Source organism: Panicum hallii, chromosome 7, assembly GCF_002211085.1.
Source record: "Panicum hallii strain FIL2 chromosome 7, PHallii_v3.1, whole genome shotgun sequence".
Taxonomy (NCBI): Eukaryota; Viridiplantae; Streptophyta; class Magnoliopsida; order Poales; family Poaceae; genus Panicum; species Panicum hallii.
Window position 1 is genome coordinate 28,743,769 of NC_038048.1, and position 26,802 is coordinate 28,770,570.

A 26,802-nucleotide genomic window follows, 5' to 3' on the forward strand; every position below is an offset into this window, starting at 1 on the left:
CTATAAACCCTCATTATTTTCCGCTATATAATATGTTATATCATTGTTAAAGAAAATATAACTACCATATATGAAGCTGCTTGTCATCAATATCGTCAAGTAGATACGGGGTCATATGATTATAAATTGAGACTAATATTCATAACCCATCCATACCTGCTAGGGGATAAAAGTTCTTATTTCTGATTCAAAGGGATAAAAAGAGTCCCACCTCCTTGCATGTGGCTAGCCAGGATTGTTACCACACTTGTCATTTTCTTTCTACACTTGTAACTCTATTTTCTCCTCCTAGAGCCTAACGCGGTCTTCATCCTTCAAATGCCCGCCGGTTGCACATCCTATCTACCTCTAATAATTTTGCTAGCCTTCGCTGTCATCCACTCTCTCGCCTCCTCCTCACCCTTTGCCTCTTTTGATGTCCTCGTCACCACTGCCTATCACCTTGCTCCGACAATCTCAATCACCTCTTTTGTTGCCATTGCCCACCACCCATCGGGGCTCATCCCTCAGCCGTCTCCACCCCAGCTCCCCCTTATATTGGTGGAGCTTTTGGTCAATGTTGGGGGATCTTAGTGATTATCTAAATGGATTAGCAACAATTAAGCCTGAATAATCACCGTTATACCTGAGGAATTAGCATATTTAATTTAGGGGCATGGGCCTTTTTAGCCTCCACTATCCTCTAGCATTGCTTCTATAGTCAACGAACACCGAAGAACCTAGCTCTAATCTCCCTTGTCCACCTCCGGCAGCATCACATCGTGCTTGATAGATTTTTCCTTCCATTAGATCCCTCAAATGCTATCCCAAGTTTGCTGACTATTTATCAATCATATCTGTATGTTTTATACCTAAAAATGCCTCCTTAGGCCATGCCTCAATCACTCCTACCCCTACCATGCTAAATTTAATGAGAGATTGATACATTCTGCCAAGAAAACATAATGCTTCTCGTTCCTTAGTCCTAAACTTCTAATTACATAGAGCGCATCCGTTTCTTAGTGTTGATTATACAATACCTCCATTTCGATCCAAATTATAGCTATTTGTACCTTGGTAACCGTTGCGAAAGGGAAGAGGAATACAAGTATCTTAGGCAACTAAAGTTTCCCACCAATAGCTTGGCCAACACATGTATTTTGATGTGTGTTGGTCTGTATAAGTTCGCGGGATCGAATATGCAGGTGTTCCACACTTTGGAAGAAAACGCAAATGTAAGTTTATATAACTACTCAATAACCGGTCATATTGCTTTGCATCGTGAACCTACATATCTGAGGTCTTTGCACCGAATGATCCAATTTATGTCTCGAATTGTATGCGCACATGAATCAAATCGAGGTCGCATGCACCGTCATGCTTCTTCTACTGCAAACTGGTCGACCAATTTATATTACCTTTTTCAAATCCCTCCTAAGCTAGATCTCTAATTTATTCAATTTCACTACTGTCATCTACACATATTGCTATAGTTATGAATATAGATTACATATACCTAACAACTAGTTCAACATATAGTTATGAACGGGCGTATTTAGTGGTAGTTGGTCTAAAATATTTTTCCTATGAAAAGAAATTGCATTAATTCTAGATAGATCTCTTCTCCCTTCTGCTTGAGTGCTTGCATTTCTCCCGCGTGGGATTTGGCAGCCGGAGGACGATACAGAAGAATAGAACCTTCGCGCCGGGGGCGCGGGCGCGTGGTGCGCCAACGCACGCCGCTGGACCGGATGAACGGTGGATGCGCGGGGTGCGGCCATCAGCCCATCCCTTCCCCCCTCCCGTTCCCCACACCATAACACTCCTCCCCCAGACCCCCACCCGCACCCAGTCGCCGTCACTCCCAAGCCCTAACCAAAAATCCATCCCCCCTCTTCCCGCTGGCGGCGGCCACCCCCGACGAGCCGGCGCGCCCCTCCGTCCTGCCCCCGGAGCCTGTCTCCACCGGCGAGCTCCGCCGCCCCCCGCGCCGAGCGCGCCCCGCCTCTCCAGCCTTGGTGCGCCCTACCCCTACTGCCGGGAGCGCGCGTCGCGGCGCCTCTCGCACCTCCTCGCGCCGTCGGGTAAGGAAACCCTAGCCTTCGCTTGCTCTTCCGCCCCGCTCGATTCCGCTCCGGTGGGGTGTTTCCGGTGCCGTGATCCCGCGGACGGGCGCCCCAATCCGCCTCGGTACCGTGGCGGATTCGCGCCCCGCGTTGCGGGGGAGCTGTTGCGTCCGAAATGCGATGTCCTTGCGGGGTTCGGGTCCGTTTCGGCCGAAGGCCTCTCCCCATGGCATCGGGACGGTCTTGGTCACACCGACCGTAGGGTTCGTTGAAGGAACCCTAGGCCGGAGCTGAGGCTTAGGGCCGTGTGTTTGAGCTACCGTGGTCCTGGATGGTGATGTCGATTGGGAAGATTGCTCTTCTCCCTTGGTCTTGTAGATGGTGATCGTCCCCTAGTGTTCATGGGCATGGCATAGATCGAGATTCTGGAGCTGGAGGCATTTCTCCAGGGTGGAGCGTGGCTATCTGGTGCAGAGGTGTGCGTGCTAGATCCAGGATTCCTCAGGGGTGCGTGCGCCAGATTCGGAAGCCGCATCCGTCTCGTGTGGCAGAAGTCGTTGCAAAGAAACTGAAAGTGTTTCCACAGTTCCAGCTAACGGCCACGCCCACACCCACGCGGCGACGCCCACGTGTGCAATCCCCTTTTGAGTTTCTAAGGTTTGCAGTGTTATAAGTAGCGGTTACCTTGGAAATCTGTAACACGTTTGGTTCATTTAAAGGTTAATAGTGCCATGACATAAATGGGGGATCTTTTTAAGGAAATTGCAGGACACGTTTCAGGTGTTGTTTGTATGCCGTTACTTTATTAAATACACCCTTTTTTTAGGAATGTTGTTATGACACTCGAAGTACTGATTCGACTTATATTTTAAATATCTCAGATGCAGCATGATTAGTAAATATGCTTTTGATACATGCCCATAACATGTTATGTGGGTAATATAATCTCCAAGTGTTGTCATTATAAAAGAAAAATACATGTGGCGCTGTTCTCTTTGACATGATTATTAGTTCATGAATGTCGCAAAACACTATGTTACATAATTCCATCATTAAACATTTTTTTGTACCACCATGTCTTATTGAGGCACACCGCTTCAACAATGTCTTTTGATATTTATCGAAACAATGATCCGAGTTCTGCATTCCATTAGTTACCAGTCATATGGATACTGATTCATGTTTCATAATCCACTTAGGGTCCGTTTGGACGAAGTAAGTTCCTAAGGATTTGGATCCTGATTCCCCTATCTAGATTGATCCGTGGCAGTTGATATGCTATTGAGATGCAAGTTTGGACTAGTTATTTTTTTGTTTAATGTTAAAAAGAATGTCTTTTTACAGTGTTATTTTGGTGTTATTGGGATAATGATTGCTTGCTATAACAATAGCTGATCCATAATTGTTGATGCTTCTTGCAAGACTTTCTCTTAGAGGAATAAAACCATTATGATAACCACTGTTAGTTTCACAATTTCTTCTTAATATATTGATGCACAGCTCTCCTGTGTGTTTCAGAAAAAAACTAACAGTTTTAACAATCTTGCTCCATCGTTTTTGCCTGTACAGTTTTGTCTTTGTTTTACAATATCTTTTGACATGCTCATACTTTCATAACATTACCTGCTGTTAGGATAAGCATGTAATCTTCAAATGATGGGTGATTGCATTTGATTAACTTGGTCAATTTTCTTTCTGCAGTTGCCTAGGTTAATGCTAGCTTCTTGAAAAAGATGGCTGATAATGGTAATGCTAAAGGGGGTTCTGGAACCTATACAATCAATCTAGATAACTTCAGTAAGCGGCTGAAGGTGTTCTATGACCATTGGAAGGAACACAAGTCTGATCTTTGGGGTTCTTCTGATGCTATTGCAATTGCTACCCCACCTCCTTCTGAGGATCTTCGTTATTTGAAATCCTCTGCTCTGGATATTTGGTTACTTGGATATGAATTTCCAGAAACGATAATTGTCTTCATGCACAAGCAAATACATGTCTTGTGTAGTCAGAAGAAAGCAAATCTGATTGGGACCCTCAAGAAGGCTGCAAGTGAGGCTGTTGGTGCTGACATTGTCTTGCATGTAAAAGCTAAGAATGGAGATGGTGCTGACTTGATGGATGACATACTGCAGACTGTTCGCAATCAGTCGAAATCAGGCAATCCAATTATTGGGCACATCTCAAAAGAGGCACCTGAGGGTAAGCTTCTTGAAACATGGGCAGACAAGTTATCTGGGTCATCTATACAACTTACAGATGTGACAAATGGCTTCTCTGAGCTTTTCTCTGTGAAGGACACCACAGAGATCACTTGTGTGAAGAAGGCTGCTTACTTAACTACATCTGTACTGAGAAATTTTGTGGTTCCAAAGTTGGAGAAGGTTATTGATGAGGAGAAGAAAGTCTCACACTCCACATTGATGGATGACACAGAAAAGGCTATTCTTGACCCCCTCAAGGTAAAGGTGAAGTTGAAGCCTGAAAATGTTGATATTTGCTACCCACCAGTCTTTCAAAGTGGGGGGAAGTTTGATCTCAAGCCTGGTGCCTCTAGCAATGATGAGTATCTCTATTATGATTCTGCAAGTGTTATCATCTGTGCAATTGGGTCCAAATACTCGAGCTATTGTTCAAATGTTGCCCGGACATATCTGATAGATGCTACCCCTACGCAGAGTAAAGCATATGAGACCCTTCTGAAAGCTCATGATGCTGCTGTACAAACATTGAAACCAGGCAATCAGATGAGTGCGGTTTATCAAGCTGCAGTGGCAGTGATTGAGAGAGACGCTCCTGAACTACTTCCCCATTTAACAAAGTCAGCTGGAACTGGAATAGGCCTTGAGTTCCGAGAATCTGGCTTAAATCTGAATGCCAAGAATGATCGTCGGGTAAAACAGGGAATGATTTTTAATGTTTCTCTTGGTTTGCATAATCTCCAGGCAGAAACCACCAGTGAGAAGACGAAGCAGTTTTCGCTGTTGTTAGCTGATACTGTTTATGTCACTGAAAAAGGAAATGAGATCTTGACGGCACCATGCTCCAAGGCTGTTAAGGATGTTGCCTATTCATTCAATGAAGATGAGGAAGATGCTCCTGCAGCGAAAGTGGAGTCGAAGCCCGTGGATGTCGTGCCAACCAAGGCAACTCTCAGGTCGGACAACCAGGAGATGTCCAAGGAAGAGCTCAGGAGACAGCACCAGGCTGAACTTGCTCGTCAAAAGAATGAAGAGACTGCTAGAAGGCTTGCTGGGGGTGGTTCTGGTTCTGGTGAAGGACGTGGTCCTGCGAGAGCGTCGAATGAGCTTGTTGCATACAAGAATGTTAATGATGTACCTTTTGCAAGAGAGTTGGTGATACAGGTAGATCAGAAGAACGAAGCTGTTCTCTTACCTATTTATGGCAGCATGGTGCCTTTCCATGTTTCTACTGTGAAGAGTGTGACAAGCCACCAGGACAACCGTACCTGTACTATCCGCATCTTCTTCAATGTGCCTGGCATGCCATTCTCAAATGATAGCAAGCTGAATTCTCAAGGTGCTATCTACCTGAAAGAAATTACATTCCGCTCAAAAGACCCACGGCATAGCAGTGAAGTTGTTCAGCAGATCAAAACGTTGAGGAGGCAAGTTGCTTCAAGGGAGTCAGAGAGAGCTGAAAGGGCAACCCTTGTTACTCAGGAGAAGCTTCAGATGGGAAACAACAGAATGAAGATGATGAGACTTTCTGATGTGTGGATCCGACCTGCTTTTGGTGGCCGCGGGAGGAAGCTCACAGGAAATCTTGAGGCTCATTTCAATGGTTTCAGATATTCTACTTCAAGGGCTGATGAGCGTGTGGACATCATGTACGGGAATATAAAGCATGCCTTTTTCCAGCCTGCAGAGAAAGAAATGATTACTCTGCTTCATTTCCATTTGCACAACCATATCATGGTTGGAAACAAGAAGACAAAGGATGTCCAGTTTTATGTTGAAGTGATGGATGTTGTACAAACTCTTGGTGGCAGTAGGAGATCTGCACTCGATCCTGATGAGATTGAGGAAGAGCAGCGTGAGAGGGACAGGAAGAACAGAATAAACATGGATTTCCAGAACTTTGTGAACAAGGTTAATGACCACTGGTCACAGCCACAGTTCAAAGGGCTCGATCTGGAGTTTGATGTCCCTTTGAGAGAGCTTGGGTTTCATGGGGTCCCTTACAAGGCTTCTGCTTTCATAATTCCAACTTCTACTTGTTTGGTTGAGCTGATTGAGACCCCCTTCCTTGTGGTGAGCCTGAGCGAGATAGAGATTGTTAACCTGGAGAGGGTGGGCTTTGGAACAAAGAACTTTGACATGGCTATCGTGTTCAAGGACTTCAAGAAGGATGTTCTCCGCATAGATTCCATCCCTTCAACATCACTCGACGCGATAAAGGAGTGGCTGGATACAACTGACCTCAAGTACTACGAGAGCAGGCTGAATCTGAACTGGCGTCCAATCCTGAAAACTATCATTGATGATCCTCAGAAGTTCATTGATGACGGTGGCTGGGAGTTCCTGAACATGGAGGCGAGCGACTCTGAGACTGAGGAGACAGAGGAGTCGGACCAGGGCTATGAGCCTTCTGACGCTGAGCCTGAGTCCGAGTCAGAAGATGATGACTCTGACAGTGAGTCCCTGGTGGAATCTGATGATGCTGATGAGGAGTCCGACGAGGACTCGGAGGAGGAGAAGGGTAAGACGTGGGAGGAGCTGGAGCGCGAGGCAAGTAACGCGGATCGGGAGCATGGTGCTGAGTCGGACAGCGAGGAGGAGCGGAGGCGCCGCAAGGCGAAGACCTTTGGCAAGTCGCGCGCGCCTGAGCGCAGCGGCTTCAAGGGAGCTCCGCCCTCCAAGAAGCCAAAGTTCAGGTGAACTGTACCTGCTGGCTGCTATGGTGGCGTGGTTGCTTCCTGAACCTCCCTCACTTGAGGAGGCATGTCTGTAGGAGTGTCGTTTGTTATCTCTACTAGATTACCTTGTTACTACTTTCTGCCTCTGCAGTAGCTTAGTCCATTTAGGTGAAAAGTGACAGCTGAATTCCGGTGAACTTGATCATAGTGGATGAGATGAACATTGAACTTGCGTCATTGGGGAAAGGAGATCCTGGGTTGATTGATTGGTGTAATATCCTCATTGATGTAACATTTTCCTGGTAGTAGGTGGACCTCCAGGTTGTATAATATTTATTTGTGCTTGCAGTTCAACCTTTTTGGTACATTATAACCCTACATGGCAGTGCTGGTCTAATGGAGTTCTCTTTCTCGGATGCAGCAGCATTTGAATTTCCCCTGCACTTTGTTTTTGGGTCTCATCTTGTTTCTATGTGCATCGGTGCAATGTTTTTCAGCTTGGCTTGCATTTTCAAACAATTTCACTATTTGAAGAATTTTTGATACTTCACAATTCGAAGGAGCAAGCATTTGAGTTTTCCCAATTTGCATGAAGCTTGATTGGATATATCATCTCCCACATAGGGACATATCTAAATCGTTACCCATCCAAACAAAATCTTTTGAATTCACTTACATTTTGTACCGACTGCATCAACAAGGCATGCATCTGGATCTGACCGCAACTTTTCGAGAGCGCAAAAGGCGGCCTGCAAGTTTTCTGCTGCAACTCCGATCAGATCACTTCAGAACTTCTCTCCTGCCAGCCAGCGACTGTAGAACGCGAGCGACTCCTTGGGCTTGTACTCAGGGACAGCGTGCCCGGCTCCCTGAAATGTTGGCACGGCCACGTTATAAGATTCAAACATGTTTGCAAGAGGGAATTCACCGAGTTCAGCCGATGGCAGCGCAACTGATCAATGTTATGTTGACATCCTCATTCAGGTAAGGAGATTCAATACTGAACCATCTAGTTGAAATGTGAACGTGAGGAAACACTAGTCTCACATGCAAGATGTATTTTCAGGTGCAAGTAGAGGTGAAGGAACTGTACCTTTATTGTGAGGAAGGTGAGATTGCGATCATAGCCTTGCGTATATCTGCAATGGTACAAATTAACTTAGTATCAAAGTTTTGGGACATACTGTTTCCTCCAAAAGATGAAGCAAATCAAATTTGAGTCCTACCAGACACATTCATTTCAATTCCATCGTTGTTTCTACTCAAAGGCAGAACCATTTTTTTTTCATTGCAGAACCAGTTTTGGAGGAACTTTAACTGGCACCCAAGTATTATTATTAATCACTAACTAAATTGAACAAATTCTTCCTGAACTCTCATGGTCACTAAGGTTTCATTGATTGATTGCTCTAAAGGGCCATGTTAGTGCAGAACTTTTAAATGAGTGATCATTCATGTACTGTGAGATCTTTTTATTCCAAGGCAAAAAGGTGAAGGGGAAGGACCGAGAAAACTGTACCCAGCCACTTGATCACCAAAGTACCATGGCCGCCATCTATCGACAACTTGGTAGCCTATTGACCGCACCCATGCTTCAGTTCCAGGGAAAGGAATGCATAGATCATGGTCTCCACTGCAATGTAACGGCCAAACATTGTGAGATAGTCTTGTAAGTTATTAGACATGTTTCTACTATATCATCTGCCATTTTCTCTAAGGCGTATGCTTCAGCCTTCGCAATTAGCCTATAATATGTTAGATTAGAAGCTTCATCTAAAAATGCCCTTTCATATAGGACCATATCTTAGGTGCTGAAGGAATGCCTTTACTAGACCAAGTATCCTTAGTAGTAGGCTAGTAGCATTACTGCTGCGAAATATTACAGTGAAATTTAGTAGTATCAAGCATTCAACAATATATATTCTTTTCATACTTTTTACATTCACATCCTTTGCTTTGAGTTGAAAACAGAAATTCAACAAATAAGACATGAGATTTATGCTCCTCTGATTGCCAGTTCAAATAAAATATGAAATCTCCTTTGCTTGGTACATTGGCTTATGCTCATTTCCTAACCAGAGAATATGCTTCCAAGAACCAACCAAAACTATTCTATTGTAGCCCCTAGTTTGTTTGCACTTTATTTGAATATTTAATTACTCATACTTAACATCCCCAAAAGATGAATTAACTGGTTTTTTCTGTACCTGTAAATTAGCACGCGGTATCCAAGGGCTGTAAACTTTTTATGATAGCTCACCATTGTTCCTGTATTATGAGTGTAGTCTATTCTTGCTGTATAAAGTTCCCATGACCCTATTAAGCTTTTCTGATGTGTCATGGTTGTTGACGCAATTCCCAAGGAAGAGCAGGTTAGTTCTAAATTTTAGGGTTACTTCAAATATAACTTTTGATTCCTTACACATCATCATACCGATTTGGCATGAATTGCAGCTCTGACACCTTCATCATCTAGCCATGTAGTAGCAAGTTCATCACTCTGCAAGTACAAGCAAATGTCAAACAAAAAGAAGGGCCAAAAAGAGCTGTCCAAAGATCAAGTAAGTACCATTGTTCTGTTCAATTAATGACAAACACAACCAACCATACTGACTACCATATTAATGAAATTAGCAACTAAGATAGTTATAATCTGAAAAATATTGTGATCACATTGACAATTGAACAAGTCCTCAAAATTAGCACCAAGTGAAACAGAAAAGAAAGCTCAATATTTTTTTTGTTATTTTTTGAAATGATCTGGACCACTAATTGAAAGCTTTACTTTATGGAGGAGGAAAAATGTAAAAGTTGCAAGATCGGTTAAGCAGGACATCATCCTAAATTTCATACCGTACAGGGAAGTGATCTACCACCAAGCCCTGGCCACATTGGAACTCGTCCACCCCTCAGAGCAAGACGGAGGGGCCATGAACGCCCTGCCATACGCTTCCTCACTGGAAATGACCTATCGGTCTCTCCGAGCCTCCTAAAGCTCAACGGCAAGCTGCTGTTGGCGAACTCTACCTCTTGGATTTCAGGATGATGGTAGCAGGGTGCAAGGATGTTGTACTTGTTCAGGTCTTTCAGTTCCTGCAGACGCCAGAAATGGAGCCTTACTACAGAACCCACAAGATTGCACATATGTGGTCGATCTGTATGCCCTGCATATTACCCAATGAACTCTTTCTATCTTCTCTTGGCACAGGTTGTCTACGTCGCCAAAGAACGTACCGTGGCAACTGGCTTTGACATCCTGAAAAGATCATTTTTAGTTTGCTATGTGGTCAGAAACGAAAACTATCTTTGGTGTCGATACCTACATCTGCAACTGCGATCATCTATCACCAAGATGATTCAGAGTGACAGATTCTTCTCTAAGCAGTAGTGCTTTCAACGAAACTAGACTTAAGAGCTGAATCACAGACCTCGAACATGTCAGTTGAGATAAGCCCCATCCCATGCGCAAAAGGAACGAAGGAATTGAAGTCATAGTCGACATCAGTGAATGCATTGCCAATCAGATAGCCCTGAATAGATGTAGCAAACTTCTGTTTGTAACTCATACATAAATTTGCCGCATACAGGTGTGCAATGGAATAACAATGCAATGAGACTGAAGGAAAGGAATAACCTTGAAATTGATTCTTGGTTCCACACCTTTTTCTATCCCTGTCAGCACATAAACATAGGAGAGGTAAAACTTTTGATGATCTTAGTCATGTGCTCAGTGATTTGTATCTTAGGGAGTCAGTGGCAACCTCTGACAACTTCATCAGCAAGCGTGGGAATATAAACCCCCGCGTATGACTCCCCGGAAATGTAGAACGGGTTCGACTGAAACTCTGGGTACAATTCGAACCACTGCAGCAGCACGTTAATCCGCATCAAGTTCCACACACAAAGCACCTGATAGAAGGCAAAGCAACAACTAGAGGTAGTGAAGCAGAGCACCTTCAGAAGGAATGTGTGCGCATCAGCTGCAGTTTTCAGGTCACCTGTCGTATAATCCGATTTGTTCAACGAGTACGACATCCCGACGCCAGCAGGAGAGTCCAGGTACATGATGTTTGATACCTATACAAATTAGAAATCTGAAATCACTTGGATTGGCAAATTGACAGGGCCAGTAAACAGGCGGAGAGAAGGACTACAGATTGAGCACAAAATGAACTGCCAAACACACTGGACGCACTTCATGATATTATAGTAACTTTCTGAATGGTAACTGTGAACGTCTTGAATCCATACTTTTGCCAAAAGGTATATAAACCAAGTACCCTTTAAACAGGTGGTGTAGCAAGAGTTGCAGAAATGTGCAAGTGCAAGCAAAACAAGAGTATTAGTGGTCCGTTTTTTTAATTAGTATTCAGATATGATTTAGGTCTTTAGGACGAAGGATCCAACAAACCACAATAATTACTTCGTTTATAAATTGTATAATGTTTTTTCTATGCACCTACTCAGGACAAAAGGGCACCTACTCCTAGGGAGAGATAGTGACATCGGGCTGTAACTGTAAGCCTGTAATGGTAGGATGAAGAAATCTCGAGAAGTCGAAGCGAAGGAGCTGCATCAGCAGCGATCAGCTTTACCTTTGACCAGCTGTAGGGGTTGAGCTGCAGCCTGGGCAGCAGGGTGCTCCCGGGCTCGAAGTTGAAGGGCCCGTTCTCGTAGACGAAGCCGTCGAAGCTGGAGCAGCCCGGGCCGCCGTTGAGCCAGAGCACGACGGGGTCGGCGGCCGGGTCGCGCTCCGAGAGCGCCAGGTAGTAGAAGAGGCTCCGCTCGCTGGCCTCGTCCACCGTCACATACCTGCAGCCAGCAGCTCGAACTAATTGATGATCGCAGAAGGCGGCGTGGGAGGAAGATTATTGTTGTTACCCGGAGTATTGGTTGGAGGGGAAGGAGCCGTGGAATCCGGGGAGGCCGGTGACGAGGTGGTCGTCGGGCGCGGCGGCTGCGGTGGGCGTGCGGAGGAGGAGCGCCGCCGCCACGAGGGCGAGCAGGAGAGGGGATGGGGAGGCCATGGCGGAGACGTGCTCGAGGTCGTGGCGATGTGGCCTCGGCTTAGAAGACTGCGGCGGCAGGGTGGGAGTCTGATTGGCAGAGCAGGCAGCCAGTAAGCGAGAGCGACGGGTGAACAGTATCAGCCGTATCCTGCAGCCAGCCAGCAGCAGCCGTATCGTGCAGCCAGCCAGCAGCCTATCGGCAGCTGCAGCCAGAGAGGAGACAGCAGCCGTATCCAGCGTGTATCAGCCGAACAGCGTGTATCTGTTGCTACAAGGGATTAGGTATTATCCTGTAATTAAACAGGATATCATCTAAATTGGTGCGTAGATAATTGTGTCACACCCGGTTTTTAAAGGATAAAACCGAATGCATAACTATATATATGTTAGGATCAAGTTCCATACATATAGTAACTTCATCAGTGAATAATCAGCAACAGTATCACGAAAAGAGAATTTAAACACTATAAAGATAAAGATTATCAGAGTTATACAACTTATCCTGAAAACGAAGACTCCAAATTTCACAGGCAATCGACCGAGGGTTGCTCAAACCTAGAACTCAGCATCATCTTAAAAAAACTTCACATCACTTTCTCCTCTGAGCAGCAATTATAACAAGCGTGAGTACACTTATGGTTGGTAGTCAGCAAGTGTTGGAAAATATATGACATGGAGGCCAAAATCAAGGAAAAGCTGACTGGCTTACTGCGATAAGCAATTTTAGTTGGTCAAATTTTATTAGCACCTGATTACTAAGCTATAAGTTCATACCAAAAATCCACATTAAAAAGAGAGAGAAGAGATACAGCATAAGTATAACCACAACCATAGTCCACAATAACCATAACCATAACCATGGTCCACGATTTAATTCATCTTCAAGTTCAATTAATCATGTGAGGGTCCAAGCCGCTCTTAACCGTGAGCACGGCTGATATATCAGTTTTCACTCTGCAGAGGTTGTACACTTTACCCACAATTCGTGTCTCCTGATTTGCCCGAGGTAGCTAGCCTCTTAAACACTTCCGAGGTAAGTGGCAAGAGATTCACTACGAGGCCTTTACAAAGATTCCCTAACTTATGACAATCCGCTAAAGTTTCAGGCCGCAGTGGTCATAACCCTCCCTAATGAGGAAGACGCCTAAATCTGGAACATATCTACGCCTCAAGAGGACCGGGCTATACCCCATCAACGCACTCCCCTTTTGCCTTTTCGGTAAGATCATCACAAGCTAGAGTTTCTAATTAATTAGCCAAGACACAGCCATATAGTATTGTGGTTGCACTGTTTTCCTAGGTGGTTCTCCATGTTCCAATTAAAACATATGATCTTGTGATCAACAACACAAAAAGCATGAATATGGATAAAACAGGTGTAGCATCATCATCGTTATCATCATGATTATATATTATTCCCAAACCATAACCAATTATAGCAACTAAGCAATAGCTACCCAACATAAAGGTAAAACCTAGGTTGACAAGGAATGATCATAAAGACTAGGCATATCCTTGTTTAGAATCCATCAATATTAGGACACATGCATGCATAAAAATAAAAAGTTATATTTATTGTGATTATTAGGACAAAAGCATGATCAAGGAAACACTTGCCTTTCTTTTAGAGAATAGCTGCTCAGAGTCTTCAATTCTTGTTCTTGAAACTCTAAATCTTCAAAACTCTTCGATCGCGCTCCTTCTAATGTCACACAAGCATCGGCCCAACCATACAAACAAGCAAACAAACAAGAACGACTAAACACAGATACACCAAACAAAAGAAAAGCTTTAGAAGAGCGTACTAAAGGATAGGGCTCGTTGCTACGGTGACGAGGGCGAAAGGAACGCGGAAAACGGAGCTAGGGTTGAAAAGATACAGCTATCGGAAGATTTATATTATAAAAGAAATAAAAGAACTGTAGACTTCCATTTATTTTAATTTAGAAAACTAATGTAAAAAATATAAAAGAGAAATATCCCTAATTATAATTAACTCATATTATAATTGCATTTATAAAAACGAAGTAGAACTTAGTCAAATTTTATATATAATTCTCTATGTACAAATTATCCGAATTAAACAATTAATTAGAAAAGAAAACTTGTGAGAACATCTAAACGCATAACTTTACGATTCGATTTGAACTAAATAGATTAAATTACAAACATATTTAAGTTGATATTAATCAAATTAACATTAATTATGAAAACCAGAGTAAAGACTTAATTGGATTTTATTTCGGAAAACTAGATGAGAGAATGTTATTCAAATTAAATTGATATCTAATTTTAAAAATGGGAATTATGGTACAACAACACCGCTAAACGATAGCTTAGGGTTTTAGAAGACCAAAGCAAAAAGAACTGATCGAAACAGATCTAAAACGCGGAAACTACGCATGAAACAGAGCTGCAGGGGCCTATACGTAATTAACTATAGCTTTCAGGGGTTAGCAGAAAAGAAATACTAGACTCAGAAAATAGTGCTTGCAAATACAGAAAAGATTAGGGTTAGATCTAAAAAATTCTATGGTGGGGCTGGATTGAGAAGGTGTAATAGATCCAGGGGGTTTTCTGCAAATTTTACATGATACAAGAAAGAACAGGAAAATTACATCTTTCTCCAGGGACTGGAGTGCAAAATCTCATGTTCCTCCATGGCTGCCGCACGGGAGCTTGCTGCCGGCCAAAATTGGAGCGATTTTGGCCACTGGAGAGCGCGGGAAGTGGGGGAAAAGAAAGAGGAGAGGGAGGGGGTTCGATTCCATGCCTTACCCGCAGCGGAGGAGCACCGAGGCGATCGAATTTCGCAAGAGAAAGTGGCGCCGGCGGTCTGTTCTGTGCGGCAGCGCTCTGCTCCCGGCGGCGGCCTGCAGGGGGGAAAGCAGGCAGGGGGCGACGGAGCAGGGCAGGGCCGGGCGCTGCGCAGGAGGGCGACGGCTCACGCGCGTAGAGGCGAGAGGGCTCAGGCGCGCAGAGCCTGCGGCGGCGGCTGTTCTGTTTCGACCGTTGTTCGGCTGTCTGTGCTGTGGCAGCGGCGCTTGTCAGACCCGGGGCCACCGGGCTGGGTACATAACATAGTTTAAAGAGGTCTAAGAGATTAAGTCCGTCTTATTTCTTATTCATCCTGTTTATCTCTTATTTATTCTGTTTAAATAGGAGATGAGGCTAACCGATACAGGGGAAATCTACTCGGGATATGTTCTAGTACGATTCCTTAGCTGGTATTGGTTAGTATCTTTGTAACCCTAGCCTCTCAGATATATAAGGGAGTTCAGGGACCCCTCTCAAAACAGATGATCTTTAGGTCATTCTACACCAAAGGGAATACAAATCACCATACAAGACGTAGGGTGTTACGCTTCGTGCGGCCCGAACCTGTCTAAGTCTTGTGTTCCTTGCACCTTCGAGTTCCTGATCTCGGCGTCCCCTCACCCAAAACTTACCACCTTAGGTATACCCCTCGGTGGGCAGCCGGTTAAACACCGACAGCTAGCGCGCCAGGTAGGGGAGCGTGTCGAAGATTCACTAGCGAGCTCGATGGCATCGTTCAAATTCATCAGGTCAGTTCCCTCCCAGGGTACGACATTCGTCTTTGGTTCATGGGTCTGCATCGCAGATGGTGCGGACAATTTTCGGCGATTCCTCGTCGACATGAAGCCAAAGACTCCCGCTGCGGATCCCCGCAGCGACCTAGACAAGTTCGTCGACGAGCTCGACAACTTGCCGATCTGTGTTTCTGCAACAACGATCGAGGTGGAGACTCCTCCAAGCTCGACTTCTTCCGACGTTGCAGCAACTTCTCTTAGGTTGGACTCGTTCCAATCTAAGAATTCGTGTAACCAATTCAAACTTGGTTCACGCAACTTGGTCACTGATCTTCAGGAGGCCAACGTCTCTGGGTTTCTCTACGCGCTAGAGAAAAACCTAGATTCTCTGCTCCAGCTCGGAGGGCCCGAGGCCACCGCAAGTCGGGAGGCCTCGGGTAGTTTTGATGCCGGTGATCTGACGATCACCTCCACGCCTGAGGGGCACATTGTGCACTGGAGGGGCATGGCGCTCTCCGATCTACTCGAGGATGAGGGTCGACTTGTGGCCCATCTCGAGCCCTTGCCTTTTTAGGAAGGCAGGCCGTTGGTTACCGTGGTGGAGGAGTCGACAGAACTAGTCGACACGGGCTCCGATGAGCTCGCCTCTCGCCAGGTGCTAATGGCGGAAGAAGGCGAGGATGATGATGGTCTTGCCCTCGTTGATTTTGAAGCGGTCTCTGAAGATGAGATCACAGCCAACGCCGGTGATGAGAACGACGCCGATCGTGAGGTGCGGAGGGCCAGGAACAGAGCCCGCGCAGTCCGGCGAAGGAGGGCCAACGAACGAAGGTGATCTATGCATCGCGATCTTGACCCTGAGTTCGCCGCCGTAAGCGAACGGGGTTTCAGGACACCAGTGGCCAACATCGCCAGAGTAACGGCCATCCTCGAGCGCAGCCATGATCCGGATGCGCGACAAGCACTTCTTTATGCGCAGAGGGCCTGGATCCAGCTGGATCAGCGCAACCCGGCATCCACCATCAGGGAGGAGCGCAGGGGTGAGAGCTGGAGATAGGCTCACAGCCGAACGGCTGGTGGTCGCCCTCGACTTCAGCCCAACCACAACAACGACAACGCTCGCGGGAGCCAGGTCCCTGGCGGGAGGCAACAGCCACCTCTAGGGGGTAACCCGCGACAGGCCAATCATCGACTTCCTCCAGAGGACCTGCGCCAGCACATCAATGAAGGTCGCGATGCGCGGACCGTGATCTCCTCCAGGCGCAAGGTCCGCGAAGAAGTCGAAACCGAAGGTACTGACTGTAGCGATCGATTCCCAGCTTTCTCTACACATTTCAGCAGCTACAAGTACCCAGAGGGCTTCAAACCGATCGGCATCACCAAGTATGACGGCAAGCAGGCCCCTCAGCAGTGGCTCCGCTGCTATTCCACGGTCATTGAGGTCGCAGGGGGCTCGAACATCACCAAAGTCGTCTATTTCCCGATGGCTTTGGACCCTGCGCCGCTCATGTGGCTGGAGAGCCTCGGCAACAACTCCATCGACTCAAGAGGGTCTTCATCGACAACTTCCAGGGAGCAATTGCCCGCGCAGGTACTCGTCACGATCTTGCTCAGTGTAAGCAGGAACGTAACGAGCTCCTGCGGTCCTACACGCGTCGCTTCTTCGACGTTCGCACCACCATCGCGAACATCTCGGAGGACGACATCATCGACTGCTTCTACAACGGCATCACCGACCCGGGCATCTACAGAGATTTCGGGCGGAACATGCTGAAGACTGTTGCGGGCCTTCGTGATATGATGCACGATTGGTCCGAACAGGAGGAGAAGATGCAGGAGCGGTTCCCGCGGCTTCAAGATAGCAATTTGCGGCGCCCAAACGACAACCGCAACGACAAAGGCCAGCGGGACTTTTCGGGTCCACCCCAGAAACGAAAGCCAGATGATATTATCGCGGCTATCGATCGTCCTTTGCGGGGCAAGAAGTCGACGATGCAGGAGGAGTTTGAGAAGCTCCTGCAGAAGAAGTGCCCGTGGCACCCAGGTGCATATCATGCCGCCATCGACTGCTACCATCTTCGGAGGACGTTCAACAACTCCGTGGGTGGTAAGAAGAATAAGAAGCCTGCGGACAAAGAACCCGAGGATGACGATCAAGAGGACCACGGGCGCAACCCGAAGTTTCAGGACACCTCGAAGGTCGTCAACGTCATCTTCGGGGGAGATGAGGATTTTTGCTCCAGGCGGGACCAGAAGCTGCTTCTTCAGGAGATCATGTCCGTCGAGCCGGCGGTACCACGACCACTCCGCTGGTCGGAGGTTCCCATCTCGTTCTCTCGCGATGACCAGTGGACGAGCTTTTCGGAGCCCGGTAAGTTCCCTTTGGTCCTGGATCCTGTGGTGGCGGAGGTCAAGCTCACCAAGGTCCTCATCGATGGCGGGAGCGGGCTCAACCTCATCTTCGTCAGCACCCTGAAGAAAATGGGCCTGAATTTCAAGGACATGCTGGTTCCCAGCAAGTCCCCTTTCTACGGCATCGTCCCAGGTAACGTGGCACACCCGCTTGGTACGGTAGTCCTCCCAGTCACCTTCGGCACGAGGGAGAACTATCGCACTGAGTTTATCAAATTCGAAGTGGGTAACTTCGAATCTTCTTACCATGAAATATTGGGTCGTCCGACACTCGCCAAGTTTATGGCAGTGCCGCATTACGTTTATCTGCTTCTCAAGATGACAGGACTCAGTGGGGTGCTCACTCTCCGTGGCGACTTGAAGAAGTCATATGACTGCAATCAGGAAGCGATCCAGTATGCTTCGACTACTCGTGTGCCAGATGCTTCTGGAGAAGTACTCGCGGCCGCGCAGCAGTTCTCCCAGACTGGGTTGGAGATCCCCTCTAAGAAGGCCAGCAAGTCGAGCATTCAGTCGACTGATGACGTGGCCCTCAAGATGATCCTGCTCCAGGAGGGAGATTCATCTAAGACCGATGTCATCGGCGCGGGATTGGGTGACAAATAGGAACTCACGCTCGTCAGCTTCCTTCGGGCTAACCGAGACATATTCATGTGGAAACCAGCGGATATGCCAGGGGTGCCCAGGGAGTTGATCGAGCATGCTTTGAATGTACACCCGAAGGCTACGCCCAAAAAGCAACGCCTGCGAAGATTTGCCCACGATAAGCGTGAGGCCATCAAATGGGAGATTGCTAAACTTCTCGTGGCTGGATTCATTAAAGAAGTAATCCATCGAGAGTGGGTAGCAAATCCCGTTCTTGTAAAGAAAAAGAACAACGAATGGAGAATGTGTGTCGACTACACCGATCTCAACAAGCACTGCCCAAAGGATCACTTTGGGCTCCCGCGCATTGACCAGGTCGTTGATTCGACGGCTGGTTGTGTCCTTCTTTGCTTTCTTGATTGTTATTCAGGATATCATCAGATTGCGCTCAAGGAGGAGGACCAAATCAAGATAGCGTTTATCACCCCGTACGGGACATATGCTTACAAAACCATATCCTTCGGGTTCAAAAATGCAGGAGCAACATATCAGCGTGCGATCCAGATGTGCTTCGCGGATCAGCTGCACCGGAATGTCGAGGCCTATGTGGATGACGTGGTCATCAAGACCAGGGATTCCAACAACTTGATCACAGATTTCGAGCAAACATTCAGCAGTCTGCACAGATTCCGATGGAAGCTTAACCCAACCAAATGCGTTTTTGGAGTGCCTTCAGAAAAATTGCTCGGGTTCATCGTCAGCAATCGGGGCATCGAAGCCAACCCTGTAAAAATTGCGGCCATCACTGATATGGGGGCTCCAGCCACAATCAAGGATGTGCAGAAGTTAACAGGTTGTATGGCGGCCCTGAACAGGTTCATCTCCCGACTCGGGGAGAGGGGACTGCCCTTCTTCAAGCTCCTGAAACGCCAAGACAAGTTCCAATGGACGGAGGAGGCCGAGCGGGCTCTACAAGACCTGAAAACTCACCTAAAGTCCCCTCCGATCCTTACAGCACCGCTACCGGAAGAGGATCTACTACTCTACATTGCGGCAACAACCCATGTTGTCAGCAGTGCTATTGTAGTCGAGCAAGGCGAAGAAGGCCATTCGTTTGGAGTGCAGAGGCCTGTCTACTTCATCAGCGAAGTCCTCTCCGAGTCCAAGGTACGGTATCCAGCCGTTCAAAAGCTTTTATATGCAATTTTAATCACATCACGAAAGCTGTGCCATTACTTCGACGAGTACAAGATCACTGTGATTACGGACTTCCCGCTGGCGGATATTCTTCATAATCAAGATGCCACGGGACGTATATCTAAGTGGGCAGTGGAACTGGGGGCTTTGTCCATTGACTTCAAGCCACGCACTGCAATCAAGTCTCAAGCTCTAGTCGACTTCATGGCCGAATGGAGGGAGAACCAAGTATCAACTCCTGTCGACAAGCTAGAGCACTGGACCTTGTATTTTGATGGGTCCCTCAAGCTCTACGGCGGCGGCGCTGGAGTTCTGCTTATTTCTCCACGAGGCGAACAATTGAAGTATGTCCTTCAGATCCTATGGAAGGTGTCCAATAATGAAGACGAGTATGAAGCCTTGCTTCACGGGCTTCGTTTGGCGATATCACTAGGGATCAAGCGACTACTTGTGTATGGCGACTCTCTTCTTGTCGTTCAGCAAGTCAACAAAGAATGGGACTGCAACAAGGAGACGATGGAAGCCTATGTACAGGAAGTGCGCAAGTTGGAAAGCAAATTTTCTGGCTTGGAGGTTCACCATGTGTTACGGGAGCACAATGTTGGTGCGGATATCCTGTCCAAATTGGGGTCAACACGTGCTCAAGTCCTGCCAGGAGTTTTCATCCAGGAGCTCAAGCAGCCATCCATCAAGCCTTCTCCGCAGGTAACCATCGACACGGGTCCCCAACAACCTGAGAGAGAGATTATGATGCTGGGGGAGGACTGGCGAGAGGCTTTTATTGACTTCATCCGAGATCAGAAGCTACCAGCGGGAATTGACGCCAGGAGCGCGGAGGCGGCACGCGTCCTGCGCAGAAGCAAGGGTTTAATCCTGATCGACGGCAAGCTCTACCGGCGCGGTGCTCGGTCAGGAGTTCTCATGAAGTGCATCACAAAAGAAGATGGCTACAACATACTGCGGGAGATCCACGAAGGTGTCTGCGGCAACCACGCAACTTTAAGAACGCTGGTGGGGAAATCATACAGGGCCGGGTTTTGGTGGCCCACTGCAGTAACCGACGTGGAGGATCTCGTGCACAGGTGCCAAAATTGTTAATTCTTCGGCAAACAGACTCATGTTGCAGCCCACAGCCTCATCACCATACCGCCATCCTGGCCTTTTGCTTGTTGGAGCCTCGACATGATTGGGCCCTTCACAACGGTGCCAGGCGGTTTTACTCACGTTCTGGTGGCTATCGACAAGTTTACTAAGTGGATCGAGTACAAGCCGATAGCCAAGCTCACGCCAGAATGGGTCGTCGACTTCATCTCGGATATTTTGCATCATTTCGGCTTCCCCAACACCATCATCACAGACTTGGGATCAAATTTCACAGCCAACCAGTTCTGGGAGTTCTGCGAGAATGCTTGCATTGAAGTTAAATATGTCTCGGTCGCACACCCAAGGGCCAATGGACAAGTCGAAAGGGCAAACGGCTTGATAATTGACGGCCTCAAGAAGAGACTTTATGATGAAAACAGCAAGAAGGGAGGCAAATGGGTGCACGAGTTGCCGCATGTCATCTGGGGGCTTCGGACTCAGCCGTCCAAAGCCACAGGACAAATGCCTTTCTTCCTTGTATACGGATCGGAAGCTATTTTACCGGCCGATATCATGTGGAAGTCTCCAAGGGTTGAAATGTACAGTGAAGGCGAGGCAGACGAGGTGAGGCAGCTAGAGCTCGATTCTGTTGAAGAGGCTCGCTGCACCGCTCTTGTTCAGTCAGCCCGATACTTGCAGGGGATCCGGCGTTATCATGATCGCAACGTAAAGGAGCGGTCATTCAGTATTGGTGACCTGGTCTTGTGTCGCATTCAGGATCCACCACGTCACCAATACTGAATGACCGCTGAATGCGACGCAAACTCAACTCAAGGTGGGAGGACCCGTTCGTCGTTAAACAGGTCATAAGACCAGGGTCATATCGACTACAATATCCCGAAGGCCAAGACATTCCGAACTCCTGGAACATCCAGAACTTGCGCAAGTTCTATCCATGAGAGGATGCCCGGTGATAGCTGAATCCCCGGGGGCTTCGACAACTTCTTTTTCTTGAGTCAATTTGGAGGCCACGTGCCACAAGACTCGGGCTGTAAATATCCATGTGAGCCCACGGAGGCCACGGCCACGCACAGCTCTCATATAAATTGACCCCTCGCCATGAATTTTGTGGAGGTTGTGGCCACGTTCATATCTTATCGACTTCATGTCTTGAAGGACGCCTCAGCTCCGCTCATACCCTATAAAATTGTTCTCCGCCGCGGCCTTGGATGGTCGCACGCGATAGCAGTCGCATTTTTTCCAAGATAACTGACCCGTTCGGCTGGTTTACTCCCAGTTTGTTGGATGAGCTCGTGCAAAGAGCTGCTTCAACTACATCCTGCGTGGTTGCACCCAGAGTAGTCTCGTCCCGGCCAAGAGCACGGCATACCAGCGGCGACGCCCGCATTCGCATTCAGCAAGTCCGATCCGTCCGTCCGGGTCCCATACAACTTGTGGAGTGCGCTCCTATGAGGAGCAACCCCGACTACGTCCAGAGTCGATGCACTCGGGGTAGTTTTGCCTTAAAGCCTGGCAATCGTGCAACGATGCTCGCGTTCTTTGCCAACAGTTTTAGACCCACGAGTTCGGCGTGTGGTCAACTTGTTAGACAAATTCCTACATGGAACTATGGCTACCTCTAGGGTCGTTGCACCCAGGGTAGTGTCTACTACTTACACCTTGTAAGCCTGGATACCAATTCAGCCTAGGCACATACACAAGTAGAGACATCAAAAGAAACCATATATATACAAGGAAGCGAATACTTGTTTTCAGTACCCTAATCCTGCATTACACTTTGAACTATGCGTTCTGATACAGGTTGGGCCTCTAGGAGGTATCTGTTGAATTGCTCCTCGGTGCAGTCCGCTGCCATGCCTTGAGCAAATATCTCCAGCTTCGCGCTCGATAGGAAGGACTTCACAATTGCGACGGCGTTGTTGACACACGTGCCAGGTGCCCCGGAAAGGAACTCCATCACTTTCTTTGGGGCCTCACTTAGACGCTCTAGCAGGGGCTGGGGGCTTGCTTCACCTTCTTCTGGAGGATCCACCACGTCCACCAGCTCCCGGGCGGCCCCCCTGATGCTCTCGAGTTCTTCGCCCAGCGTCTTGATGCGCTGAAGGCTATCGACGAACTGTTGCTCAGTGTCACCAATCACCTTCTGCAGCTTCTCGATGTCATCTGTACGATGATAGAGCAGGTTCTTCACGTCAGTAAGTAGCTCTTCTTTACTGGTTAAGATTCTCCTAAGCTCTGTGGTGGAAAGCTTTTCAGAACCCAGGTTGAGCCTTACAGTGCAAGTACCCGAGGGGAGCAATGGTTTACCTTGGTGCGCCCTCTTTTGCTCCCTGAGCTGCTCCTTATGTGCCTCGAGCTCCTTCTTCTGCTCCTCGAGTTGTTGCTGGAGCTCGGCGTTGACCTTCTCAAGATGTACGTTTTCCGTCTTGTCGTCGTCAAGGCGCTTCCTCAGGGCAGCGAGTTCCTTATGGTCGTGGGTAAGGGTCTTCAATTCCTCTGCCTACTTCCGGGAGTGGGCGATCACACTCTGCATAAAAAGGGGAAATCAAGATTAGCAACTCGATATAGTCATTGGCAGAAAGGCTCTCAGGTCTTACCATGGTAAAGTCATGCACCTTCTTGAGGTTCTCTACATTGCTGTCCGTCAGCAGCGGGTCATCTGCCGGGTCGGTGGCGACGGCACCTTGGCCACTAGACCCGGCCAGCAGCAACTCAGCGGGTCTCCTGGAGGCTCCCGCGACTTCTTCAGTAGTCAGCTGCTGCGCACCTGCAATCACATATGTTCTCAGCATACAACATGCAGATCCCGGTAACTAGCCGGGGCGGTCAGATGCTCACCTGCGCCATCCGTGGGAGCGGCGCTAGGGGTCTCGGCTTGTTTCTCGCCACTGGCCCCGACGTCGACTTGTCGGAGCTTAGGCAGTGGCAGGTCGGGCAGCGTTGCGTCTGTCCCAGGGGTTAGCTCCGCGGGCGCTGCTCCTTCCGGGGCCGATGCCTCGGGGGCTGACACAGCGGCGACTGGCCCAGCACTTGATGATTCCTCCCGGGTCGAGGACTCGAGGGCGGGGGTAGCCGAAGCTAGCGTCAGCTGGAAGTCCGCGGCACTTGCAGCACTAATGAAGTCGAAGTTAGTCAACACATAGGTCGAAAGATCAAATCATTTGCTGTGCAACCAGAGGCAGACTTACAGTACAGATTTCTTCTTAATGGCTTTCTTCATCCGCACGGCCTGACGCGGCGTCCCCGTTGCTGGCGGTGGGGTTTCACCAGCTTGTGGCGCGGTCCCCGCCACGGTGATGGTGACGGCGGCGGCGGCCGCGGGGCTCGTCCTTTCTTCTTCGGGCTCGGCCCGGGCGGAGGACGCGGAAGGACTACAGGAGGATGTCATAAGTACAACTCAGCATTAAGGTACCGCATTACAACAAACCAGTAAGCTCTTACCCGGTGGTTTCGAGTTCCTGCGCCTTGCGTTTGCGCACCAGTCGACGGCCTTGTGGCACCAGTGGCAAAGCGCCGATCAACTCCACGCTTCGGCTCCTTCCCCCGCCTGCAAGCTCACGCCCTTGGTGGACTCGCTGCTGCGTTGAGCTGCAGCAAGGCGAGCCCTCTTGGCTTCAACGGCGGCAGTGGGGAGGAGGTGGTCTGGTCGGGGGATGTCAGGTCGCGGCGGGTAGCTGCGGTACAGCTCCGTGTGTCCCTGCAGGAGGTTCTTCAGTTAAGCAACGGAGTAACAGAGGTTATCCTCAGCAAAAAAGAAGTCGAATACTTACTGGTTTGGGCGGATTTTGTGCGGAAAACAATGTGGGCACATACGGCACGGCGTCCACATCTAGCAGCACCCGCTGAACTCGTTGGAGCGCAGCTTCATCTGGCAAATCCTCTGCGCACATGCGAGAAGGATCAGCGGGGCCTGTGTACTCGAATCCCAGGCGATGGCGCTGCTGGATGGGTTGGACGCGGCGTTTGTAAAATGCGAACATGACGGAGGCACCGGTCACTCCCTTCTTCTTCTGTGCCTCTATGACGTCCAGCAGCTCCTTGACTTGATCCATCTCCCCGCCGGAGGGTTCGAGATTCCACTCTCCCCTCACTACAGGTGGTCTGTTTGACTTCGTCGGGAGGTGGGGAGCATGGTTCTCGATGTAAAACCAATGGTTCTTCCATCCAGGAAGGTTGGAGAGGAATTTGTATGTGAGATATTTACGCCGGCCTGCTGACGCAGTTAGATGCCGGCGCCCCCCACAACGGAAAGATTCTTGGAGGTGGGCTGTGGTTTGAGGTGGAAGAGGAAGCAGAAAAGATTCCAGTGGGGTTCGATTCCAAGAAAAGCCTCGCAGTAATAGATGAAAATTGAAATGTGGCAAATAGAATTTGGGTTGAGATGATGAAGCTCAAGCCCGTAGTAATACAGTAGGCCTCGGAAGAAGGAACAAGAGGGGAGGGCCAACCCCCGTTCGGCAAAATGGAGAAATGTGACGATTTCGTCAACATTTTCCATGGGAAAAGGCTCACGGTAAGAGGGGCGCCAGTTGACAAGGTTCTTTTCTTGCAGCAACCCCTCGGAAACTAGGTTCTTAAGATGGTTGAGGGAGCACTTACTGTGTGTCCACTCCGTGGTTGACGGCTGCGCCTCCTTCTTCTTCCCTTTGATCTCCGACCTCTTGGGCGCCATCTCCGATTCGCTCGCCACGAAATACTCGGGGGCTGCGGGGAGAGGGGTGGGGAGATCGGGGTGGGGGGATTTCTTTGGGGGGATGGTGGCGGCGCGTGGCTCTGATTGGGAATTTTGGTGGCTCTTGGCAAAACGCAGATTGGAAGCACGGTCTATTTCACTGTTGCCGCGGGGTTAAATAACCAGCGGGATGGGAAAAAGTTACTGTTCTGAAGTTCAAGAGTCGTTTTTGGGAATATTCCGAAGTTGAGGGGTCATTAGGTGGATTGATTGGATTAAATATTCGATTAATCATTTTTTCAGGGCCAATTAGCCCGAAAAAAGGGGTTTTCGAATTTTTGATCTGATTTCATCATTTGTATCATCACTTTGGTACTTTCTCAAGGTGTCATTGTTTAGCCTGCATGCCACATTTTTTGGACCCTTATCTCCAATTTTGAGGGATTTGGATTCAAGGCTCGGGGGCTGCGGGATACGTGGCATCGACTACTTATTTTTTAAATTTCTTTGAAGGATAAGGTGGATTACAGACTAATGGGACCCTCAGCCTGATTCTCCGATTCAATCTAAAGCTCAGGGGCTACTCCATATGGAGTGCGATTTTTCAAATCGCACACCATGGTTAAAAATAAAATTCGGAGCATGAGCATCTCATAGCTTCGGTGCAGCCAAGCAAGTGCTCGAAGAGGGACTTCAAGATGAAGCTTCAGAAGAAGTCGAAGACAGCTTCGAAAGTACTCGATAAGCCTGCAGTACTCAGCTATGAAGAGCTCGGGAGCTTGTCAGACCCGGGGCCACCGGGCTGGGTACATAACGTAGTTTAAAGAGGTCTAAGAGATTAAGTCCGTCTTATTTCTTATTTATCCTGTTTATCTCCTATTTATTCCGTTTAAATAGGAGATGAGGCTAACCGATACAGGGAAAATCTACTCGGGATATGTTCTGGTACGATTCCTTAGCTGGTATTGGTTAGTATCTTTGTAACCCTGGCCTCTCGGATATATAAGGGAGGTCAGGGACCCCTCTCAAAACAGATGATCATTAGGTCATTATACACCAAAGGGAATACAAATCACCATACAAGACGTAGGGTGTTACACTCCGTGCGGCCCGAATCTGTCTAAGTCTTGTGTTCCTTGCACCTTCGAGTTCCTGATCTCGGCGTCCCCTCACCCAAAACTTACCACCTTAGGTATACCCCTCGGTGGGCAACCGGTTAAACACCGACAGCGCTCCCTGTGCGCACTGCAGGGCGGCGCGGCAGATGGGGCCAGGGGAGGCAGCGGCAGGAGATCACAGGGGCATGGCGATGTGCGGCGCTGGCTGCGCAGAGGAGACGGTGGCGCCCGTG

The 26,802-nt window shown here is 48.2% G+C and overlaps 2 protein-coding genes across 2 annotated transcripts; one reads left to right on the top strand and one right to left on the bottom strand.

Annotated features, from left to right (window-relative positions):
- Window positions 1–1,794: 1,794 nt before the first annotated feature.
- On the top strand, window positions 1,795–7,341 carry LOC112899585 (FACT complex subunit SPT16). Its single transcript, XM_025968112.1, has 2 exons — window positions 1,795–2,063; window positions 3,747–7,341. The coding sequence occupies exon 2, from the start codon at window positions 3,779–3,781 to the stop codon at window positions 6,941–6,943; it is 3,165 nt and encodes a 1,054-aa protein (XP_025823897.1). The 5' UTR covers window positions 1,795–2,063; window positions 3,747–3,778; the 3' UTR covers window positions 6,944–7,341.
- Window positions 7,342–7,490: 149 nt separating this feature from the next.
- LOC112899586 (serine carboxypeptidase 1-like) lies at window positions 7,491–12,087 on the bottom strand. The gene is made up of 13 exons (XM_025968113.1): window positions 11,803–12,087; window positions 11,517–11,733; window positions 10,876–10,998; window positions 10,683–10,785; window positions 10,556–10,593; window positions 10,350–10,451; window positions 10,097–10,177; window positions 9,775–10,014; window positions 9,356–9,421; window positions 9,129–9,250; window positions 8,441–8,554; window positions 8,015–8,060; window positions 7,491–7,790 (listed from the first exon to the last, which is right to left on the bottom strand). Exons 1-13 carry the CDS (start codon window positions 11,946–11,948, stop codon window positions 7,707–7,709), a joined length of 1,482 nt encoding a protein of 493 aa, XP_025823898.1. The 5' UTR covers window positions 11,949–12,087; the 3' UTR covers window positions 7,491–7,706.
- Between the last annotated feature and the right edge of the window lie 14,715 nt (window positions 12,088–26,802).

Excerpts from the sequence above, each read along its gene's own strand:
- LOC112899585 (XM_025968112.1), top strand. The coding sequence starts at position 3,779 with ATGGCTGATAATGGTAATGCTAAAGGGGGTTCTGGAACCTATACAATC.
- LOC112899586 (XM_025968113.1), bottom strand. The coding sequence starts at position 11,948 with ATGGCCTCCCCATCCCCTCTCCTGCTCGCCCTCGTGGCGGCGGCGCTC. Across the intron at positions 11,734-11,802 it reads CCCTCCAACCAATACTCCGG|GTATGTGACGGTGGACGAGG; the intron begins GTAACAACAATA and ends TGCTGGCTGCAG. Across the intron at positions 10,015-10,096 it reads AGATAGAAAGAGTTCATTGG|GAACTGAAAGACCTGAACAA; the intron begins GTAATATGCAGG and ends TGGCGTCTGCAG.